This window comes from Bufo gargarizans, chromosome 4, assembly GCF_014858855.1.
Source record: "Bufo gargarizans isolate SCDJY-AF-19 chromosome 4, ASM1485885v1, whole genome shotgun sequence".
In the NCBI taxonomy this organism is placed as follows: Eukaryota; Metazoa; Chordata; class Amphibia; order Anura; family Bufonidae; genus Bufo; species Bufo gargarizans.
This window is the reverse complement of record NC_058083.1, coordinates 469,096,810-469,120,596: the sequence shown is the minus strand read 5'-3', so window position 1 is coordinate 469,120,596 and position 23,787 is coordinate 469,096,810. Positions and strand designations below refer to the sequence as shown.

General features: G+C 40.5%; 1 protein-coding gene across 1 annotated transcript in view; it reads left to right on the top strand.

Annotated features, from left to right (window-relative positions):
• KIF16B (kinesin family member 16B) overlaps nucleotides 1–23,787 on the top strand; it is a 327,221-nt gene that overhangs the window by 288,943 nt on the left and 14,491 nt on the right. The window contains exon 25 of the mRNA XM_044289350.1: nucleotides 14,077–14,160. Coding sequence (XP_044145285.1) covers nucleotides 14,077–14,160 — 84 coding nt within the window. The remainder of the gene's footprint in view (nucleotides 1–14,076; nucleotides 14,161–23,787) is intronic.

The window sequence follows — 23,787 nt, the reverse complement described above, 5'->3', positions numbered from 1 at the left end:
TGTCTGTGAGTGGCAAAAGTATGTAAACATTTGCTCTCCTGGCCTGACCGCCTCGCGCAGCAATAACTGCAACTGTATGTTTCCAGTAATAGTTGATTAGTCCTTCACATCGGCTTGGAGGATATTTAGCCCATTCCTCGGTACAAAACACCTTCAACTCTGCTCTATTCAGTCCTTCCACATTTCTATTGGATTAAAGGGTTTGTGAAAGAATTGGGAGGGAGGGTGGCAAAACCCCCACTTGGCCGGACCTGTAAAGGAAAGCTTAGTTACCTGGCGCTGGTGCTTCCTCCTCCTCCTCCATGGCTGCGACTTTCCACTGGGTTCTATTGCCGTAATCATCCAGTTTTACATTGCTGCGGCCATTAATTGGCTGTGGCAATATCAAACCCCGGATGTTTACACAAGAGAGCCCAGTGGCGCATCACAGGCCTGAAAGAGAAGGAGCAGGGAACCAGGCCCGGGAAGCAGGTAAGTAAGCTTCCCTTTACAGGTCTGGCCTACTGGGTGGGTTTGCCTAACCATCCCCCACCCCCCATTCTTGTACAACCTCTAAGTTCAGGACTTGGAGATTCTTCTATAACCATTCTTTAGTATAATGTGCTTAGGATCATTGTCTTGTGGCATTACCCACGTTCTCTTGAAATTCCGCTCACAGACAGATGTCCTGACATTTTTCTTTCAGAATTTGCTGGTATCATGCAGAATTCATTGTTCCATCAATGGCAAGCCGTCCTGGCCCACATGCAGCAAACCAAGCCCAATCTTTAATACTATCACCACTGTGTTTCAAAGATAGGATGAGGATTTTATACTGAAATTCAGTGTTTTCCTTTTTCCAAACATAACACTTCTTTAAACCAAAAAGTTATATTCTGGTTTCATCCGTCCACAAAACATTGTTCCAATAGCCTTCTGGTTTGTCCAGGTGATCTTCAGAAACTGTAGATGGGCAGAAATGTTCTTTTTGAGTAGTGGCTTCCTCCTTGCAATCTTGATGGTGGTTACATTAACAAAAGCTAATGTAATGACCGCACATCTGGGGGACGATAACACAAGCCCGCCGCCTCTCACCAGCCCTCTGCCATTACTATCTGTATCATGTGAGTGCAGGGCAGTTTTCATGCATCATCATATAATGGGAGTGTGGCATCTATTAGACATCTACTAGTATCAGTCTACTGTGTCTTTAGGTATACTGGGCAGTGTGCAGTGGCTACTGTGAGCCTATATCAATTGATTTTAGCATCACCTATCAATTTGAGTGGTTATAACTCCTGCTGGATGTGGTATTAACCCTTCATAGTGTTGCATATTCTACTGTGAGGTTGCTAATTTCTCCTCAGCTGGCAGTTGGTTAGCTACTATATGGCTATACCCTGTTTAATTGCCCCCTTGTTGAACTCCACTCGAGTAGAAATGCGTCAGGGTGACATCCTTGTTGTTAATGGGTCTAGTTACAGCAATTTGTCCGGGGCACTTTTTTTTCTTTTTTGGGGGCTATAGCAGGCATGTCCAAACTGCTGTCCTCCAGCTGTTGCAAAACTACAACTCCCAGCATGCCTGGCTAGCTTACAGCTATTAGGGCTATTTTGGGAGTTGTAGTTTTGTAACAGTTGGAGGGCCGCAGTTTGGACATGCCTGGGCTATAGGATAGGAACAAGCACGGAGTGCATCCACCCCTAGGGTTAAACGTTGGGGTTAAGTAGGGACAGTTATCCTTCCTCACCTGTACCCTTGCCCTCGTGGTTTTTGTTCAGTTATCTGTTGTTTTGTGTATTCTCATTCTTGTGGCTCTTCACTTCTTTGTGATAGGATTGTACTTTTAATATTAGTAATAAAGGCAATGTTTTATGGTACTTGCAGTAATATGACCTTGCGGATACCTTGCTCCTGGCATCATCTTTGTTTGTTAACAACTCCTGAAGAGGGTAATAATGGTCTTGCATTTCTTTCATTGGTACACAGTCCTTCTGACTGTGGATTGGAGTCCAAACTCTTTAAAGATGGTTTTGTAACCTTGTCCAGTCTGATGAGCATCAACAACTCTTCTTCTAAGGTCCTCCGAAATCTTCTTTTTTTCGCACCGTAATACACTTCCACAAATGTATTGTGAAAATTAGACTTTAGATCCCTGTTCTTAAAAAAAAAAAAATAGGTTGCCCACCCACAACTGATTGTTGTTCCATTCATGGAAAAACCTGACTCACATACTTTTGCCACTTACAGCCATGTGATATTGGTTCATTTTCCTCAAAAAAATAAATGACCTAATATTTTTGAATTGTTTGTTTTATTTGGTTATCTTTATCTACGTTTAGGACTTCTGTGAAAATCTGTTGTAGTTTTAGATCACATTAATGCAGAAATATAGAAAATTCAGAAGGTTTCACAAGCTTTCAAGCACCACTGTAAACATCAATAGAATATGACTAGGATAGAAACATAGAAACATAGAAACATAGAATGTGTCGGCAGATAAGAACCATTTGGCCCATCTAGTCTGCCCAATATATCTGAATCCTATGAATAGCCCCGGCCCTATCTTATATGAAGGATGGCCTTATGCCTATCCCATGCATGCTTAAACTCCTTCACTGTATTTGCAGCTACCACTTCTGCAGGAAGGCTATTCCATGCATCCACTACCCTCTCAGTAAAGTAATACTTCCTTATATTACCTTTAAACCTTTGCCCCTCTAATTTAAAACTGTGTCCTCTTGTGGTAGTTTTTCTTCTTTTAAATATGCTCTCCTCCTTTACCGAGTTGATTCCCTTTATGTATTTAAAAGTTTCTATCATATCCCCTCTGTCTCTTCTTTCTTCCAAGCTATGTGGATAGAATATGGAGATAATCTGAAATGTAGAAATACACATGTTTCAGTTGCAGTTTTGAAGCTTTTTGGCAATAAAATGATTAGCATATTATGTTGGCATTGACATTACTGCTCCAAACAGAAGAAATTGTGAGGTCCATACAAAACTGATAAGTTGCTAAGTACATCCTGAAATGTAGCGCAAATATTTCTATGCAAAAAGTTCCCTACAGAAGCGATCTACTCTGGGGAAATTAATCAGAAACTCTTCAAAGGAATTATTAAAAGCTTGCATCGAACAATTATAGGTAGACAGTATAATCCCCACACAGGGGGCCAAATGCAATTAGTGTAATATAAACGTAAAATAAAAAAAGTTGCAAAAAACACATTACAGCAGATTTATTCTTCTTATTTAAAATGTAGGCAGTGCAAACCTAAGCAGTGTAAATATGCACCCAGTAGCTCATGCTGTGATAAATCTGGTGCAGATTTACCTAGTTTTGTCTAATTGTATATTATCTATTGGTTGGTTTATTTTGTTCTCAAATTTTGTACCAGAATTTTGGCACACAATGGTGCATTATAATTAAGCCACACCCCATTATTTTTAAGGTACAAGCATTTCCTGACAAAAAGAGGTCTAAAACCCATATTAAATGTGGTGCAAGGTATGTACGAAGGTTGTATTTTGCCACAAATGAAGCCAGAATATGGACACATTGTCTTTCTAAAAGAGGACCATAGTAGGAAATCAACTGGTTCATGCGGAATATAGATGACACATCTTACGCAAGTAGGAATCGCCCAAAACTGCCAGACATGGTTGGGAAAGCATGTTGAAAGTCCATACTTTAGAAGCAGGTGGAGGTCCTGTTAAAGGGGTTATCCAACATCTTACAACAGTATAGTATAAGTATATTCTTAACCTTAGAGCAGAAGTACAGACAGAAATAAGGAGAAGACGGCACTTCTTGAAAGAAGACTTTTACATAAAACATCAAAATATCACAAAATTGAAGTAGCGATTTGCCAAGCAAAACAATGTTATTGCCATTTCTTGTAAATATTATTGTGAATTGCTAACCAAAACACAACTTTTTGACCACCCTAATTTTTTGAAAAACAAAGTAAAAAACAATTGACACGCCCTAATACAACAGCCCCCCTATGTGCCGGGCCCCTCAAATGGAATATATTTACCCTGCTCCCTGCGCCGCTCATGGTTCCCGCACCACCGCCGGCGCTGCTGCTGCTTCTACCTGTATACTGATGAAAACAGTAGCAGCCAATGGCAGATGGGGACGAGCCTCCCTAGCATCGCGGGTGACACCAGAGAGGCTCATCCTCGTCCCCGCCTGCCATTGGCTTCTACCCCCGACACCGGATGTTTTCATCCGTGTACAGGAAGAAGCAGCGATGCGGAGACCAGAAGCGCAGGGAGAGGGGCAAGTATGTTTCCTCTGAGGGGCCCGGGAAACATGGGGAAGCTGTTTGTATGATGTTGGATAACCCCTTTAAAAGGAACCTGTCTCCTTGGACATGGTGTCTGTTCCGCAGACAGCATGCTCTAGAGCAGGAGAAATTGAGCGGATTGATATATAGTTTTGTGGGAAAAGATTTGGTGGTCCTACTTAGTGACAGCTGTCAACATGCGCAGTCATATACCATACATAAGGTCAACCACTGAATAGTACCGGCCTCTGGACTCCTAAGCATATATGCATACACATGTATCTGCTCAGCTCCTTCTGCTCTATACCATGCTTTCTTATAGATAGGACTGTATGTACAATGAGACAGGATGTCCTATTAGCTTCCCTGTAAGATATCAGCTGATCTGCAGGGATTTTAATATCCAGTTTTGAGGCAATTAGCTCTTTTTTAAAGAGCTGTTCTAAAAATAATAATAATAATAATGCAGAGAGATGTAGAAGAAAAGGAAGTCTGGACTTGTAAGCACTCAACGTGTGGCATGTAAGGTAACTCTTACTCTGTAGACCCTACCATCCATTACAAACATTCCAGTATCACTTCATTTTTCATTTCAATTCTCGTGAGTGTACTAAACAGTAATCTGTGTGTAGCACCCTCAATGGATGAAGATGAAAGCTCTGATCTTGTTGACGGCTACATGTTTGGTTAGTTGAATCACCTCATTTTTACATTTACATGTTCTTTAAACATTTTTCTTGTGAATGGTTTCCAGCTGTTCGTGGCTGTGCCCAGAAAGAATCTTGTATTGTGAAAAATCCTTGGAAATGAGCCATTCTCATTTTATTACCACATCATATAATGGCTTTATATTCCTTCTGAAGAGTGGAATTGTAAGCGTCCCTGAGCAAGGTTGTGCAAGTTACTTTTGTCAAGTCTTCAAAAAGTAAAGTAGGCAAAGTTCCCGCTTGCATTCCTCACTAGAAAGTATATCCAGACATTTCCTACGGCTGTAGACGACGCATTTTTTTCCTTTTATTCTTTTAGCTATATTTGAACTTGCTGTCAAACACTAATGATGAAACTCCTGTAATCCATGGCCGCCTTGAAGGGGAAGTAATTAATGGAAATTTAGAGTGTTGGTTCTTTTAAGTTAAGGTGCTTCGACTCCGATATTTGAGGAACCTTTTATTGTAGTTATAGTTTTAATGAGAAACTGGATTAGCATTTGTAAACAGGGCAGTGGGTGAATTGGAGGGGAGGGAGATTGCGGGAGACATCATTTGTACATCCAGTCATGCTGCATATTTTATGTTTTTTCCTATCAACAATGATGTTAATGAGATGACAGTGTGAGTCGGGTACTTGTTACATGAGCTGGGAAATTGTAATCTATTGGAAAGTAAAATTTAGCATATCTACAGGTTTAAAATATAAAATGTCCTCAGGATAGGACATCACTATATCATTGATTGGTGTCTGACTCTAAGCACCCCGTCAACTGTTTGAAGGGACCACAGTACTTGGACGAGTGCTGTTGCCTGTTCATAGTAAACCAAGCATGACACCTTCCATTGTATAATGGCTGTTAAATCCCATTCAGTTGAGTGGAACCATGTCAGCAAAGAACCTGACGTTGCAGGCCTAAGAAGAGGCTGCAGTGATCCCCAAAGTACCATTGTTCCAACAGCTGATTGGCAGGGGTGTTGGGAGTCAGATCCCCATTTGTGTTGGGAGTCCTGACAAACCCATTTAAAGGCTATGTACACTTTTACATTAGAGTCGTCTTGCTCTGGTGCATCTAAAATTCATAATGAATACATTTTTCTTATAGTCTTTACTTAAAGGAGTTGTCACTTCGGCAAGTGGGATTTATTATGTAGAGAAAGTTACTACAAGGCACTTACTAATGTATTGCGATTGTCCATATTGCCTCTTTTGCTGGCTGGATTCATTTTTCCATCACTTTGTACACTGATTGTATCCTGCTGTGCATACGTACCTGTGCACAATCCCACGGTCTCGACCGCCAGACAGGCTGGTGCTTTTTCGTACGGTGTGCAAGCACGGCCACCGCTGCTGAATTGCAGGGTGGTCATATCCATAAAAAAAACAAGCAGTGTATGATGTGATTTGAAAAATTAATCTAGCCAGCGAAGGAAGCAATCTAGACAATCGCAATACACTAGTAAGTGTCTTGTATTAACTTTCTCTACATGATAAATGCTAGTTGCCGAAGTGACACAACCCCTTTGAATGGTACTATTTTATGTATACAGTTGCTATGCAGATCTATCGACTCCATGGTTACAGACTGCAAAACAAACCCCATGTAGTCTGATTTTGGAGTTATGTTTTACTTCCTTTATCTTTCCCCTCTTTTGCTGTCTGTAGGGTAATACAAAGAGGGTGTGAAGACTTCAGAATTAGACTACACAGAATCTGCTTATGAGCTGTATACTGAAAACTATAGCACATTTTTAAAGAGGTTGTGTAGTGCTAGTATATTGATGACCTATCCTCATTATAGATCACAGTTCTGATCAATAGGGATATCAGTAATCCAAGTCAGTAACTAGTGTAAATAAAATATATATCATTTTTTATCTTTTTTTTTTTTACACTGGTGAAGGTGCTCTGTAACTATCCTCAGGATAGGCATCAATGTCAGATGGGTGGTGGGGGCGGTTCTGATCCTGAAACCCCTGCCGATGTCAATTAATAATGCTAACAGACATGTCGGCTCTTTAGAAAAGTTTAACTCAGACGGTTTGCAAAGTTGCTCCATGTGATAGACATAAGAGCTCCAAAAAAGTACATGGGGGGTAATTTATCATGCTGAACTACACCTAAATTAGCCATATTTCAGGTGCAGAGTGTGGTGTAATCTGCGACTTCTTCCTGCTCACCCCAGGTCTAAAAAAAGTGGGCATGGTGGGGAGAAGGCCTGTCTCATTTACCCGTTTCAGGCATAGAAAAAGGTATAAAGGTAAGACAGCTAGGAAACATTTAGAAGCGGTGCCTGAAACGCTGACGTTATGAAGAGGCCTGTGTTTCTTCATATTTTAGGTGGACCTTCCGCCAGCTATGGGCCTTATTAAGACCGGTGTCTAAAACAGTGCCCCATAATGTATACATGGTTTACATATTTGAAGCTGCAGGGAAATGGGGACTTTCTTTTAATCTTACTGTAATATTGGAACTGGATGACCTATTGTAGTTGTTAAAAATCATTCCCTTTACGGTGTTGGACTACAGCTAAGAGTTACACACACCCTTTTCCCCCAATTCTGCAGTCTCACACTGCCTTGTGTCCTCTTCTGCCTGACTACATCATGTCCTTGGATCCTCTCCCCTATTTGTACACACATCAGCTATGTACATCCTCCTGCTCCTCTCTCTACTGCTGAGAGAAAGGAGGGGGAGAGCAGAGAGAGTTGTCAGTAATAGACGCTTATATACATCCCAAAGAAGCAAAATAGTAGGAAAGTTATCATGAAGACTAGAAAGATGCAAAATTTGGCTTTTAGGAAGGAACAAAAACCATTAATGTTACATAAATTGAGTGCAGAGCTGTCTTTCGCTGACTGTGAACATTACATAACTGATTGCCAAGCAGGTAGTTCCTCAACTCTGTCCCCCATTCACCCTATGAACAAGCATTCAGACATTTGTACAAATATACGGTATTTCAATGGGGAAAGGATAATAAGCTTGGTTTTTCTCTAGAAAGTGGAAAGGACTAGACTAGACATTCTAGTTTTCTCCAACATCTGCAGTTGAGGGACGATTTGGCAGCCCCCCCTCTCCCCCTCCATACCCATTGAATTAAAATTGATAGGTTTGGCTGGCTTGAATCCTCTAGAGCAGGGATGCTCAACCTGTGGCCCTCCAGCTTTTGTAATACTACAAATCCCACCATGCCCTTCTGTAGGATGATAGCTGTCAGGGAATGATGGGAGTTGTAGTTTTGCAACAGCTGGAGGTCCGCAGGTTGAGCATGCCTGCTCTAGCGCGTGTGTGCTTCACGTAAGGCATTCAGCGTGTAAACCCCTGCAAGAATAGGCATCTATACATCTGCAATCTTTTACAAAGCTAATATGGTACAGTGCATTTTGCCGCATACACCATTTGTTTGTTCACATGACAAGAGTTGAATTTCAGCTTGAAAGAAAAGTTCACCTCCTATGTTCCTGATCTACGCGCCTGGAGTATAGCAGTACTTTACCTCTGGAGTATAATAATCTTGCGTTATTTATTGTTTTCTCAGTATTATTCTAGTGGGTATACATAGTTAAATCCGCTAAGTAGAATATATTGCGGCATCACGGATGGTGCATTACAGTACATGAGATTTGTGAGATCTCACTTGACTTTATGTTAATAGATGCACCTTGAAATTGCCCTAATGAGTTGATCTATCAGGCACACTAATTACATCACCCAAAACTGCTGACCGCTTTTTCTGTGTACACGCTTGTCGTTACTATAGTTTATTGCCTTTGGCACCTTTTGTGTTTTCACAAATAAATCATCTATAACATCTCAGAATTGCCTCTTGCCGTCTCTTAGGTGTCCTCCGTCATTTCCACCATCTCAGTGGTTAATGGTTGATGTTATCTATGCATTTTATGAACTTCTAGGATGTTATTAATTGATCTCCCAGTTTTATGAGACGAATTAACATTTTATTTTCTACACTGGTTTATTAAGTTGTATTTAGAAACTTGTCGGTACGGCTAAAGTTAAAGGAACACTAAGCCTCTAAAACCATGAAAATATACTGAATACATGTACATAAATAACAATGTCCTCAGCAGTTAAAAGGCTTTTCCCATGAATAATGTTCTACAGTTTTCAAACCTGCACCTGATCTGATCACTATTGTAACTGAACACTTTTATTTTAACTACTGAATTATTGAATGAAATCTACCTGTATAGCGCCACCTGCTTATTTGCTCTTTTTCTAATTTCTCTGCCCTGCTTACTGAGATGGAAGCACATGCTCAGTTCCATCCTTCAACTGCCACCAGCTGCAACAGAAAGGACATACCTGAGAAGGGACACACACCCTAAGATGCCAGCTAGAAATAAATCTAGCAGAACAATTGGAGAAATGATTGGGGAAATATCTGGTTACATATAAGGCACAGGGCTAGTTTTAGCTTTGTTAGAGATAATCATGTACTGGATTATGTGCGCCATAGCTGCCAGGTTTCTGCTGTTTCATACAGCAGAACCCAGTGCTAATGTCTGCCGATTGCAGACATTTAACCCCTCATGTGCTGTAGTCAAGTAATGGACCAAAATCCATTAGTGAACTGAAATGGTAAGCTAGTGATTGCTCATTATAGTCCTTTAGGGTGACTTAAAAAAAAAGTTTTAAAAAGCTTTTAAATATGTAAAAATTTAAATCACCCCCCTTTCCCAAAATGTAAAATAAAAATAAACAAAAAAAATCATAGGCATTCCTGCGTCCAAAAATGCACATACTATTAAAATATAAAAATATTTTATTCCATACGGCGAATTATGTAACAGAAAAAATGGCAATTTTTTTTTCATTTCCTCACTGCCCCTAAAATTGCATAAAAAGTGATTAAGAAGGTATAAAAAAAATGCCAAAATAATATCAATAAAAACTACAGATTGCCCCACAAAAAAAGTCCTTACATTTCTGTATGTACCGTATTTTTCAGACTATAAGACGCACCTTGGATTTGGAGGAGGAAAATAAGAAAAAATATTTTTAATCAGACCTCAGAGCAGATCCCCAATCCTCATCAGACTCCAAATTAGACCCCCATTCTTCAGCAAACTTCAGATCACATCCCAAAATCAGACCCCCAAGCTTCATCAGCCTCAGATCAGACCCTCGGATCCCCAAGCTCCATCAGCCTCAGATTAGACCCCATAAGCGTCAGATCAGATGTTAAAAAAAAAAAAAAAAAAAACTTGCCTCGCTTGCTCCGGACAGCGCTGCCCCCCCACCGCCTTGCTTTCCCAGCCCGCACTACACTGTGACCTTAGATTACACAACATAAGGTCATAGTACGCTCCTACGTGTACTGTGTCCTGACACTGTACGCCGTCATGACACACTACAGAGCGGAGCCTAGAACAAGTACAACCAGTGCAGTGCACTTTATCACCACTCCCACGCCTCCTGCATTAGCATTTAGACCATCCAAAAAGTGAAGGAAAAGTGTTTCTTATAGTCTGGAAAAATACTGTAACTCAAAAAACTTATGGGGGTCAGAATATGGCAATGACATTTTTTTTATTATTTTTTTCAGTATTAAAACACAATAAAAAAAAATATATAAATGTGGTATTGTTGTAACTGTACTGACCCAGATAATTAAGGTAACAGCTCTGATTGGGCCAATACATTTGTGATGTCTTGATGGGACATTTTAAATAATTTTATGTAATAATAATATAAATCTTGAGTCTGTTATGTGATTTCTTCTCCTAGACCTTGCCTGAAGTGCTGTGATAATCAACCACTCCCTGTCCCTCTAGCAGTTGTATAAGTAATTGATTCCTTACTGTCTTCTAATCTTGGTTGTTCTCTCCAGTTTTTTTTTCTATTACTTGAGATAATTTAGTTTGTCTTCTGGCCATTGCCCTTTGTGCTTTACCTTCATTTTATGAGCCATTAACATGGAGCACTATAAGGGAATATATGATGTGTTGTAACTCTAATTATATACATCTACTAGTGATTTATCTCTCTGCTACATGTTTAATTTTAGCCCTCATTAACTCTACACCAACACTCTTTATTAAATATACTATACTTCTCAATGGCCTGAGACCATGAGCCAGTGGAAATCCCTTGGATGTTCGTCTCAAGTATCAATCTTATTTTCGCATTTTCACTTTTTTTCTTAATGCCGTTTGTATTGAGAGTTTTATTTTTATTTTATTATTTTGCTTTTATGTGTAGTTTGTCTGAAAGGACATTTATATCTATATATGTTTGTGAGGGCTAGCTATAAGTTCATTAGTATGGTATAAACTATCTTTTCTTTTACTTTCTTTGAGAGAGGGGATTTGTACATTATAGTAGTCAAATAATTCTACAAACTTAAATTAATGGGAGATTATAGTTCCAGTAAATAATGATCCGTTGTATAATGAAAATGTATTCTGTTATAGGGTGTTCTTTATCAGTTGTTTTCTTCAATATTAAAAATCTGTCCCAGTCATGCGATGGACACACAGGTGCAGGGCTGGATACTGTAAAGGTATCAGATTTGTGTCTTGCAACAAGCTGTGCACCTGTGTGTTCATCATATGAACCGGATAAATGCAGGCCCACATTTATCATAGTCCTTATGCCAGTTTTCTGGCATCAAAAAGAGTTTTTGATGGGTTTGTGACCCTTTTTCAAAAAGTGGGCAGTAAGGGGGAGTAGACAGGGCTAGGCTGTGCCGTCCTTGGATCATTATTACAATTTAAACCAAAAAATTTGAGTAAATTATATCTGAGATCTACCTCGACTCTGAAGTGTCATAGAATAATAATTTTCACACATCTGATGCCATCAGGGCAAAGATTAAAGGGCATCTCTCACCAGATTTATTAGCGTTAATCCAGCTGACTTGCAGGATGTGCACATGTCAGCTGAATGTAATGCATTTAGTCCCATTTCTTTAAGTAGTTGCAGTGTGTAGAAAAATTATCTTTTATAATATGTAAATGAGCCCCTGGCCGCAGCAAGGGTGTTGCAGTTGTGCCCAGAAGTTCCGCTCCCTGACTGCATTTCTCCGCCCCCAACTCTAAGACAATTCAGGCAGTAATAACATATGGCCCTGTATGTAGGAGTATGTACTGGGATTAGAGGTGCCCTTTAAACTGATGTACAGAGCACTGGTCTTAAAGAGGCTCTGTCAGCATGATCAACCATAATAAACCAGGCATGTTGTCTGGTAGAGCTCATCATGCTAATTAAAGCGATGTCTTTCTTTTGACTTTATGCTAAGCAGCTGCAAAGATATCAGTTTTTATTCTGTAAATAAGCAAGTTGGAGCACCAGTGGGTGGGTTTGAATCCTGAAAGCACTGCCTTTGTAACATCCCCTATGCGCTGCACACTCCCTCTTCCCTTAATTTACAGGACTAGACTTTAGCATGGGAAAGGCAGAGTTGTGTCCTTGAGCCTGATCCTAGCATGTATATATCATATACATTACATACTACAGCCTTACCATGTTGAAAATAAAGGTTTTTTTATCCTTAGAAAGCTAATATAGAAACGACTAGATTATTCACAATCCAATATATGACTATATAGAAATCAGTAATGTGTTAGTTTTCTAAGTTTAGAAAAATCATTCTTATTTATGTGGTAAGGTTGTTGTTTCTGTTATTTATTTCTCTCATTTAACCCATAATAATAGGCTATAGCCTTACTATATTGAAAATCCAGTTTTTTTTATTGGTTTATTCGCAGATACAATATATGGTTAGAAAGGAACCAGCAATATGTATTCGCTAAACGACATTATTCTCAATATGATAAGCTATAACCTTTTTTTATGGGTTAAATGAGGGAGAGAAAAAAATGTCTGAAGAAACAATTCTGAAAGTCTCTCCCAAGATTCAAACCTGGTATCTGTTCATGCAAGGCTGGCTACTTACCTCCCGGCTACAGCCTTATCATGTTGCGGACTATGGTTTTTCTATACTTAGAAAGCTAAAACATATTATTGATTTCTTGATAATTATATATTGTGTCTGTTTATAAACCGGTAATATATGTATTAGCTTTGTTAGCATAGAAATTCACTCTTCTCATTGTAGTATGTCTATAGTAAATAGTGTATATAATATGTACAGTACATTCTAGGATACAGCTCTGGTCTCACCATGATAATGTCTAGCCCTGTCATTTAAGGGGAGGGGAAGTGTGCAGAGCACAGGGGGAGTTACAAAAGCTGTGCTCCAAGGATTCAACCCCACCCCCTGGTGCTCTAACATGCTTATTTGCATATGAATACAAATATAGTTATCTCTGCATAGTTCAGCATACAGACAAAAGAAAGGTATTGTTTTAATCAGTATGATGAGCCCTATTAGGTAGTATGCCTGGTTTAATAGGGTTGATCATGCTGAAAGAGCCTATTGAAGTAGACAATGAAAGTTCCCATTGAAGGACATCCAGTAGACATGATGAAAACCAGGAGCAATGTGTGTGTTTTACCTGTGTTAACAGTGGTTTCCGGTGGTTTAGTTTCCATATGTTATATACAGATTGGTACATGGACAAATTTCTCACCAACTGTGATTATTGGAATTATTTTATACCTTTATTGTGAGTGGGTCAAATAATTGTATTTCCTTTTTTTCTATGCCCTAAGAACAGCCAGAATTCTTTGTAAATGGGTTCAGCATGTAGTTTTAAACCTCTCAAACAGATTCTACCTATTATTGGCAAGATAGTGTCAAGCTAGATCTGCAGTTTATCTTCCCCATTCACGCTGAGATCCTCCAGGTCCACTACTTTCCAAAAGTGCTCTTTTGTGTTGAAACTTGTTAACTGAGGGTAACCAGTAGAAAATAGATTGTGGCTGTACAGTGATGCACATTAGCAATATTAATACAGTAGGCTGCAATATGGAGGAAAAAATACAAAATTGGAGGTCAAATGCGACACATTGCTAACAACATTGAGCAGACACCAGACTTTTAGCATACGCTATAGTTAATTGACACACTTTACAGTCTTTTTTTTTTTTTGCAGCAAAATGTCCTCAAAAGTAAAGTTCTGAGATTTTTTCAGATTGTTTACTGACGACTTTCTCTTGTCTCTTGCAGCTTAGCATCTTAGAATTTCCTCCAAAGAAACTTTTTGGAAACAAAGATGAGAGAGTGATTGCGGAACGTAGAGCTCAGCTGGAGGTAAGTGTTCTGTAACACACAGCAGGTCAGCACTAGAGGGTATAAGTCAAAATGTCTTTTAATACTTTCAGAAAGTATTTCTTATGTTCAACATCAAGCTGATATACATACTCTTGCTAGGTTTCCCAGGATGGACACAAAACTAGTAAACGACTTAAAATGAATTACATTGAGAGAACATACATTTAGGATCATAAGGGGCATTTTTATTGCTCCAATGAGTCTAAATTAAAATATTAGTCAACGCAAGAAAATTCTTGACTTGAAAATATCTACAGTTTTGTACGTACATATCTTTTGTACAATACGGGGTAAATTTACTATTGAAAATGCGCCCGAATTTTCACCAGAAAACATGTGTAAATGTCTTGCACCACATTTACTAATGGTCTTACACAATTCTCTGCACTTCTTCTACCTCCTCCAGCTAGGTGGTGTAGCTTCACAGGAGAGGACATTGCTTAAAATGTGCCATTGTGTTCCAGAACATGCACCCAAAAACTTGGTGCATTTTTGGGAGTAAACTGAGCCAACAAATAGGTGGTATAAAGTTAGAATAGACAGTCTAAAGATGTGCCAGATTTATCATCAGGCATCAGCCAGTAATAGAGTGAAAGCATCTAGTCTCAACTTGCCACTCCTTTCATACCGGCACAGAGGACCACAGTTTGTCATTAGTGGGGTCGCTGCTGCCGGACTCCCGCCAGTCAGATGTTGATCCCCTGTTCTGTGGGTAGTGGATACATTGATTTTGTGGCACAGCTCATTTAAGCTGTCATATACATTAGTTTAAGATTGGCCACATTCATCAGTCATCTAATGTGTTCCTCGCCAGTGACAGACGTGATTTCAGCATGCTTGATCCGTTTTCTTTTTAGGGAAGATAAACTGCCACCAGACATGTTTGATAGCAGATTACTCCCCTCTTTCTTGAGAACACATACACACCAAATACATGTATGTGGGGGATTAGGAGAGGTATCTGTCAACCAAATGAGCATTTTGCCAACACCTATCTCTGTAAGACTACTTACTGCTTATATACTATACTAGACGTAAGACTAGATGACAACTGCCTGCTTTACCTATCTTGTCCAGTTCTTGCATCTGCTGGAAACCAATACTTGCTGTTTTTATAAGCATCCTCCCTATGAATCACAATATGTTGTAAACCCAAGCCTAATTAGTCTACAGTCAGGAACTTCAGTGCTATGGGGCTATACAGCCAGCAGAATACTATGCATTATGGAAGAGGCAGAATTGTTGTAGGTATAGGGTCCTCGACTGGAGTACTTTAGTACCAGGCCCTATAGTGGTGGCATACCCTATCATTATGGAAGCGACACCACTGTAGCCTAAAAGTCCGATCACAGTTCACATTAAAGGGTTTTCAAACATTTTTAGCTGTCAGCACACAAATTTGTAAAAAAAAAAAGGCTATTTTGCAATGCGTAAATTTTCCCTCTGAAAAAACAAGTCTATATTCTTGTTTGGCAAACTGCGACTATATGTGAGAAGTCTCCAGCGATTTCGACTCACGTGGCCACACTGAGTGGCCTACAGTACCCTATTAATCCCTGTAATAAATGAGGTGTTTGACAGTTTATGGACTTCATGATTACACGCTCACACAATGTGCATAGGTGAACGCATGAGGTACTGAGACATCATTTTCTGGAATGAAATACGACTATGATTGCTCCAGTTCCCTTTGCAAGTCATTCTGTAATGGTATGTTCCACTTGAGTCAGTATATTCAACAAGGTCGGTGGAAATTGGAAATAATTTTTTTTAGCTTTAATGGTAAACCACAGTCAAAGGAGTAGACAGAACCTTAAAGTTTGGCAAAGGAACAGCCGAGCCCCCACAGTCTTACTTAAAAGGGGAAACATTTTCCGAAATTACATTTGTAGCATAACAAAAGCACATCTCGCTTTGATCTATTCTCTCTGTCCGTCTGCTGTTAATACAGAGGCAAGAAAATCAATTTAGATCCTACCAGTCTCTCATTTAATGTCTTCCCTGTAAACTATTCCGACACTGATTTGTTTCTAATTCACCGACCCGAGGTGTTGACTTGTATATCCCCAGCAATGAATCTTTGTTTATGCACCATCACAGTATGATATATCTTTATCCATGTCTGCCGTTGGCGGAATACGTTTTTTCTTTTACGCTGATGCGGTGAACGCACTGCTGATTTTTAATGTCAGGCAGGTTGAATTACAACAAAATATCCCCCCACTGAAAAAAAAATAAGACAATTGACGGGAAGTAAATTGACATAAGTCACTACAAACATTGTAAATGTCACACGAGACACTGAAATGAATATTAGATGGGAACGGAATTTACAAGACTGTTATCTTGAAGGAAAATGTGTTTGTGGAGTTTATATGTTGGTTTTGTTATTTACTATGGTGCAGAGCTGGAGTTTATGTAGAACATAATTAGAATGTCAGAGTCAAATAATAGTTCTGTTTGCTCACTAAAGGTACAGAGAGAGTTTCTTTAGAAAATATACCCTAAAGATCCATCCAGATGACAGATTCATAACCGGCAAAAATGTAACTTTCATAAGCATCATGTCTGTCCTAAAAGACTGGTGGTAGACTGGGTGACATTGGGGGAGTATGTGCATCAAATGCAATCAAAGGGGAATAAAAGGTTGTCTTGTTCCATAAAATGGAGATATTTTCCTTTAGAAGAGGCTGAGTCACCATATGGCAGCATACAGAGTGCCTATCCTCAGCCTAAGTCATCAATATTAGATCGGCGGGCGTTTGGCACCCCTGCCGATCAGCTGTAAAGGGAGACTGTGCACGTGCCGTCTCCCTTCTCTCTTCCTGCCCGCTGCTATAAGACCATGGAAGGTTGGCACCAATAACATTGTCACTCTAAGCAAATTTTCACAGGTAAATCCATATCGAAATCCACAATGAAACACATGTTTTGTGCGGATTTTATTACAGATTTTGGTAATGATTGAGCCATAGATTTCATTCCAGTAAATTAAATCCAAACCTGTGGCATTTCCACCGCAGATGGGGTCTGCTGCAGGTTTGAAAATCCACAATATCCCTTAACTCTGCAGCAGACTCTTACTTCTAAGAGTGAATGGAGTTTGATAAAACTCTGTTCACTAACATCATACTATATGTTGTGTAGTGTGGATTCCACAGCTGAAGTTCTGGAACAAATCCTCAAGGGCAGGAACTTACATAGAAATCATTGGGCCCAATAGGAAGAATCTGAATAGGGCCCCCATGTCCTGCTGCAGAACCTCCTAATACACACCTCAGCTGCTGCAGGACCTACTAATACACACCTCAGCTGCTGCAGAACCTAATACAAACCTTAGCTGCTGCAGAACCTCCTAATACACACCTCAGCTGCTGCAGAACCTCCTAATACACACCTCAGCTGCTGCAGAACCTCCTAATACACACCTCAGCTGCTGCAGAACCTCCTAATACACACCTCAGCTGCTGCAGAACCTCCTAATACACACCTCAGCTGCTGCAGAACCTCCTAATACACACCTCAGCTGCTGCAGAACCTCCTAATACTCACCTCAGCTGCTGCAGAACCTCCTAATACACACCTCAGCTGCTGCAGAACCTCCTAATACACACCTCAGCTGCTGCAGAACCTCCTAATACACACCTCAGCTGCTGCAGAACCTCCTAATACACACCTCAGCTGCTGCAGAACCTCCTAATACACACCTCAGCTGCTGCAGAACCTCCTAATACACACCTCAGCTGCTGCAGAACCTCCTAATACACACCTCAGCTGCTGCAGAACCTCCTAATACACACCTCAGCTGCTGCAGAACCTCCTAATACACACCTCAGCTGCTGCAGAACCTCCTAATACACACCTCAGCTGCTGCAGAACCTCCTAATACACACCTCAGCTGCTGCAGAACCTCCTAATACACACCTAGTGCAGAAGTGAACAAAGTCTAAAACACACCTCAGATTCAGAAAATCATGATAGTGACAGGAGAACTAAAAGTCTCATCGTGACTAGGTTGTTATTGGAAATTAGAGATCAATACATGGAGGGGTAAAAGAGAAGAACAACAACTCCCAGCATGTCCATGCTGTTGTTATTATTGGGCATAAGTGGACATTACAGGGAAAAGGTATAAGAGCTGTCAATACTGGGTGAGGGTTTTAAGTGGAGAGAACTACAACCCCCTGCATGTCCACACTGCTATTATTGGGCATCAATGTACATTACAGGGAGAGGGGTGTAAAAGGAGAGAACTACAACTATCAGCATCTCCAGACTAATATTACAGTTTTCAGTAGACATTAAAGAGAGAGAGGAATGAGAAGAGACTACAACTTCCAGCATTACCAGACTGTTGTTGTAGAGCAGGCATCCTCAAACTGCGGCCCTCCAGCTGTTGCAAAACTACAACTCACAACATGCCTGAACAGCCTACAGGTATCAGCCTACAGCATGGCATTGTGGGAGTTGTACTTTTACAACAGCTGGGAAGGCTGCAGTTTAAGGGTGCCTGTTGTAGAGCATTGGTTGAAATTATATGGAAAGGGATATAATAGGACAGTACTACAACTCTCAGCGTTTCTAGGATGCTATCCCAGAACACCACTTACCTCTCCTCCAAGCGCAGCATAGGAGCGTCATCCCCTCACATCAACATCCCACAGGTCTTTTACCATCTCTCTGCACTGGTCACATGATAATGACATCATCAAAGGTCCTTCACTTTTCACTTATGCACTGCTATCTCTGGCCTCCTGCACTGGTCACATAGTGATGACCTCATCAGAGGTCTTTCACCACATCCAGTCTTCTCCTCTGCACTGTCAGCTATACAAGTGTAATTAGGGGGGGGACCTTTTGTCCACTACCAAGCCCCCTTCTCCGATGGGCCACATAGCAGCTGCATTGTCTGCCACCATTGGAAGTATGCCCCTGCTAGAGGGGGGAACTCACCCTTAGGACTTTCACACCAATCTGAAACCTGCATCAGAAATTCCAGGTCTGCTTTTGTGCATATGTAGTGCACCCACAACTGAGAAATGCAATATGCATAGAATTTTCTCATTTGCCGTTGAATCCATAGTACACACAACAGCAGCTGTAACCGTATCATCTGCGCTCAAATGCCCCATATTGCACTGAAAACTAGTAGAGCCCTCTGTCCTGCCAATGTGACCTTACTAGTGAAGGATCAGTGTGACTGGCAGGATGTAGCCATACATCGTCATGATACTGTGGTATATACCCACATAGTCTTAGGTTACATTACGAGAGGATCTTCATAAAGTCAGAAAAGGAAAAACCATTTTTTTTTTTTATTTTTTTTTTATTGTATCTTCACTTTACAATAGAAGCAGTCAAACATGATCATTTTCTGTCCTGACTTGTAACGTAGCAGGTTCTGCGCCTTTATTATTCATTTTTCAAATTAATTAGTACAAAGAATCTATTATTTCTTTAGCAAAGCATCTTACATCTTCCTGAGAACGCGTGTGTTCTTATCCCACAGTAGACAGCATGGCATTAATATATGTATTTTCACTAAGCCTGAAACCCTCTGTTGTTAAAAACCTGTCAATCCGCACAAGTCACAAAAAAAATAGCAAAACTGACTTCCAACCGCAATGTGACAAAGATAAGACGTAAGAGCTGGCTTTTCGCTGCCTCAAAAAAGTGTCACTTCCCAGGCAGGCACCAATACATTTCTCATAAATTGCTTCAAGAACATGAATGGTGAGATTAATTACATGTCCACGGGCACTGTGAGCAAAATAAAGTAAGAAGCCCTGTAGTGGAATTTCATTTGTTGCAGTGATTTAATATACTATGTTTGCTTTCTTTTTCCACCGCGAAAGCTCAATTATTTGGCATTTCTGAAGTCATGCGCGATCTTCTATAGTTTCAGCGGTAACATCATTGTGATAGAAATTGTCCAAGGTTTTGACCATGGGTATAAAGGGTTTTACAGAACATGTAATTAAATAATGGGATGTAAAGTATTGTGTGTTGTAAGGATAGTAGAAGTGATAGGTAATATAGAGCGCTATATCACTCACTCTGGGTAAATAGGTGTGGCCTACAGCTTGGGTAGACATATGAGGGGAGTTCTTGTCACCTAAAGGCCCCTTTACACGGATAGATTATAGGGCCGATTGTCAGAAACAACCGTTTGTACAAACGCTTGTTCCCAATAATTGCCGTATGTAAAGGTGCTCCCAATCGGTCAATGTTCAAATGAAAAATGTAGCAATCTCTTGATCCCTCTACAGAGGAGATTGTTGTTGCAATGCTGATCACTGTACAGATGTAGTAGAGTTAGCACACATGCTTTATGAGACGTGTTATCTAAACTAAATTCGCTAAGCAAACACCTTCAATTGCTTTTCAATGGCTTTTGTTTCAAGATAACACGATGAGTTAAGAAATTTGAGTTAAGAGTTTGAGTGTTAACTCTGCTACATCTGTATATTCAGATCTCACCTCTGCTCACGATCAGGCATTTATTGGGAACGTTGAGTTTGAACCCGATAATTGTCTGTGTATCGCCCTTTACTGCTTTTGACTCTTGGCATACTAGCGTGATGGCACACATTCATTACAAAAGCAAGCCACCATGATGGAACCATCAGCTGACAAATACATAAGGTTACCCAATGACCCTGTTGACTTTATCAGGGTCCTGGGTTCTCTATTCTTTCTATCAAAAATACCTGTTCACAATGCATGGGAGGTAATAGATCCATAGTTATACGAGGACACTCACCAGCAGTGACAGCAGTACCAGCTGTACTTTGTAAGGTTGAAATTAGACAAAGGTCCCTTTAGTTCCACCTATTATCTTATATTTCCCCATGAAAAGAATAAAAAATGCAGTTGAAATGCATACAGTTCATGTATGAGTGAAATTGGATTTCTGGTAAAATTACAAATACTAGGTCTTCTTTCCATAGTACCGTAAATGATGCTCATATTTCACAATGGTGCCACCATTCCTCTAAACCAGGCATGCTCAACCTGCGGCCCTCCAGCTGTTGTAAAACTACAACTCCCACCATGCCCTGCTGTAGGATGATAACTGTAGGCCGTTCAGGCATGCTGGGAGTTGTAGTTTTGCAACAGCTGGAGGGCCGCAGGTTGAGCATGCCTGCTCTAAACGGTATGGTTGCTAGTCTCTGAAATCCCTTTAGGTCTGCTTGTGAAACCGTTGAGCCTAAAATTAAACACAGGATTCAGGTTTGTTCTTAAGCTCTGCCCCCTTAAATTAGCCCCCTCCTATCTCTGCCAGACTTTAAAGTTAATGTGTCACCCCTAAAAATTTCTGCTAGTTAACACCAGATAATAACACATCTTTTTTATACTCTTTATTTTTTTTTTTTTTGTGATTACATTTTATTATTTTTTAGTCTATTATTGAACATGATTATGGGGGCTGCCATCTTGCATGATTTGTTCTTAACAACATTTAGATAATTGCTTTACAGCAGACACGTGGGCCCTAGACAATGGCCTGGAGGGTTCCTTATTGACATCTATGGTAGAGTTTTCTAGGCATGCTCTGTATCCAGTGCAGAGATCATTGTATAGGCAAGGAGTAGATAAACGTTGGCAGTCACCTATTGTAAATGGAGGTGATATCATTACAGGCAGGACTAGAATGACAGAGAAGCAGGTAACAGCAGGAAAGTGATCTGTACAGACCAAGAAGTGGAGCCTATTATAAGGCCTAGTGACCAGTGTAAAAACTGCAGGATTTTATGTTTTTTGTTATACATGGTGACATGGAAAATGTAAAATAACATCATCAAACATTCTTTAAAAATGTGTTTAACGTAAAAGCACGATTTAAACAGGTGGATTTTTTGAGGACACACTCCCTTTAAGACCTCCCCTATGTTTGTATTACTTATGTGTAGTGTCCCTTTAAACAGCCACCTGACATCTGAAGCAGAAGGCAAAATCCCTGGATCCAGATACAATACATAATGTTTCACTTCTGCCTGTACTTCCCTTTTAAGAAAGGACATAGTATTTTTCTTAATAGTCATGTTTAAAGGGAACCTGTCACCTCAAAATTGCATCTACACCCGCCAGCAGTACCTCATAGTAGCCCCGCAGCCTGTTAATAATCATATGTTTCATCCTGTTGTCCGATGTTGCGTAAGTTAAAAAAATGCTGATTTATTCTCCATCAGCTCTATAGTGCCGGCCAGCGTGAAGTCAAGGGGGCAGCGGCCTCCTTGCTTCAAGTCAAGGTGACCACACCCCCTAACCGTCCCCTCTTGCCTGAGAGTGACAGCCTGCAGTGCGGCCACGATTCCCCAAGTCTCGCGCATGCACGGTGCGTTCTGTAGTAATGCGCTGTCGCTGTTAGCCGGGTTTCAGCGGCGCAATGCGCATGCGCGAAACTTGGGAAATCGCGGCCGCACTGCAAAATGGGGCAATACACGGGCGCCGGCCGAGTGAACACAGATGTGGACCGCACACTAAAAATATAGAACATGTTCTATTTTTTTTTCCGGTGCGGAGGCACGGACAGAAACACCACGGAAGCACTCCATAGTGCTTCTGTGGGCTTCCGATCCGTGCTTCCGTGGTATTTCTGTCCGTGCCTCCGCACCAAAAAAAATAATAGAACATGTTCTATATTTTTACTGTGAGGACGGATCACGGACCCATTCAAGTTGAGTCGGTCTTAATCCGTCCTGGCCGCTGCACGGATGTTGCCCGTGCCTTGGGGGCCGCAAATTGCAGTCCCTAATGCACGGAATGGCTGCACAACGGCCTGGGCATGAGCCCTTATTGTTTGTTGGTAGCACATCCTGGTTTCCAGTGAGCTGCTGACAAAAACATTTTTTGTGGTGCACAAATGATCAGATCAGCCAACAAACGAGCCTTTTGCTTGTTTTTCTCTGATCAGTGGCACCTTAGCGCAGGCTAATTATTAAGAAGCACGCATTCGTACCCAATAATCTGCCCACGTAATTGTGTCTTCGGCTTAGGAGTGGCATCTTTAGTTAAATGAGTTGGACAACTTGCTCTAAAGTGCAGGAGCCAGGAACCTTTCAAGCTGGGGTGTAGACCCTGTAAATCAGGAGTAGCCAAACTTTAGAATTGACATACTCGCCAGTGAGCCTTTCACTAAAAGTATGTTGGCAGCCGACATCCTGAAGCAGGATACTATGAAAAGGCCGTTTTCCCAATAATGTGCTGAAGCAGAACGGCCTTGTGACCTAACAATGAGTTCTACTCCTTCCTACTGAGGTTTATCCATAGATCAAAATCTAATCTATGACCGCTACCTCCCTAAATGTATTTATTGCGCCGCTACATTTTTTTCTTTTCTTTTTTAACTTGTACAACCCCATGAGAGTGGTGTGTTTTTCCTTTTTTTTTTTTGTTTTGTTTCAGACTTTTTCATATAGAGAAGTTTTGGGGTTAAAAAAAAAACACTACTTACACCCAGACCATACTGCAATTTCAAAAAATGTCAAGAGAAGAAAAGAAAATGCAGTGTTTGGAGAGTGTTTAATAATTTCCTCTGGCCGAGCTTGTAACATCTGAAAGCATTTTTTGTTTTCTGCCGCATGCGAATGAAATTTGCTAATA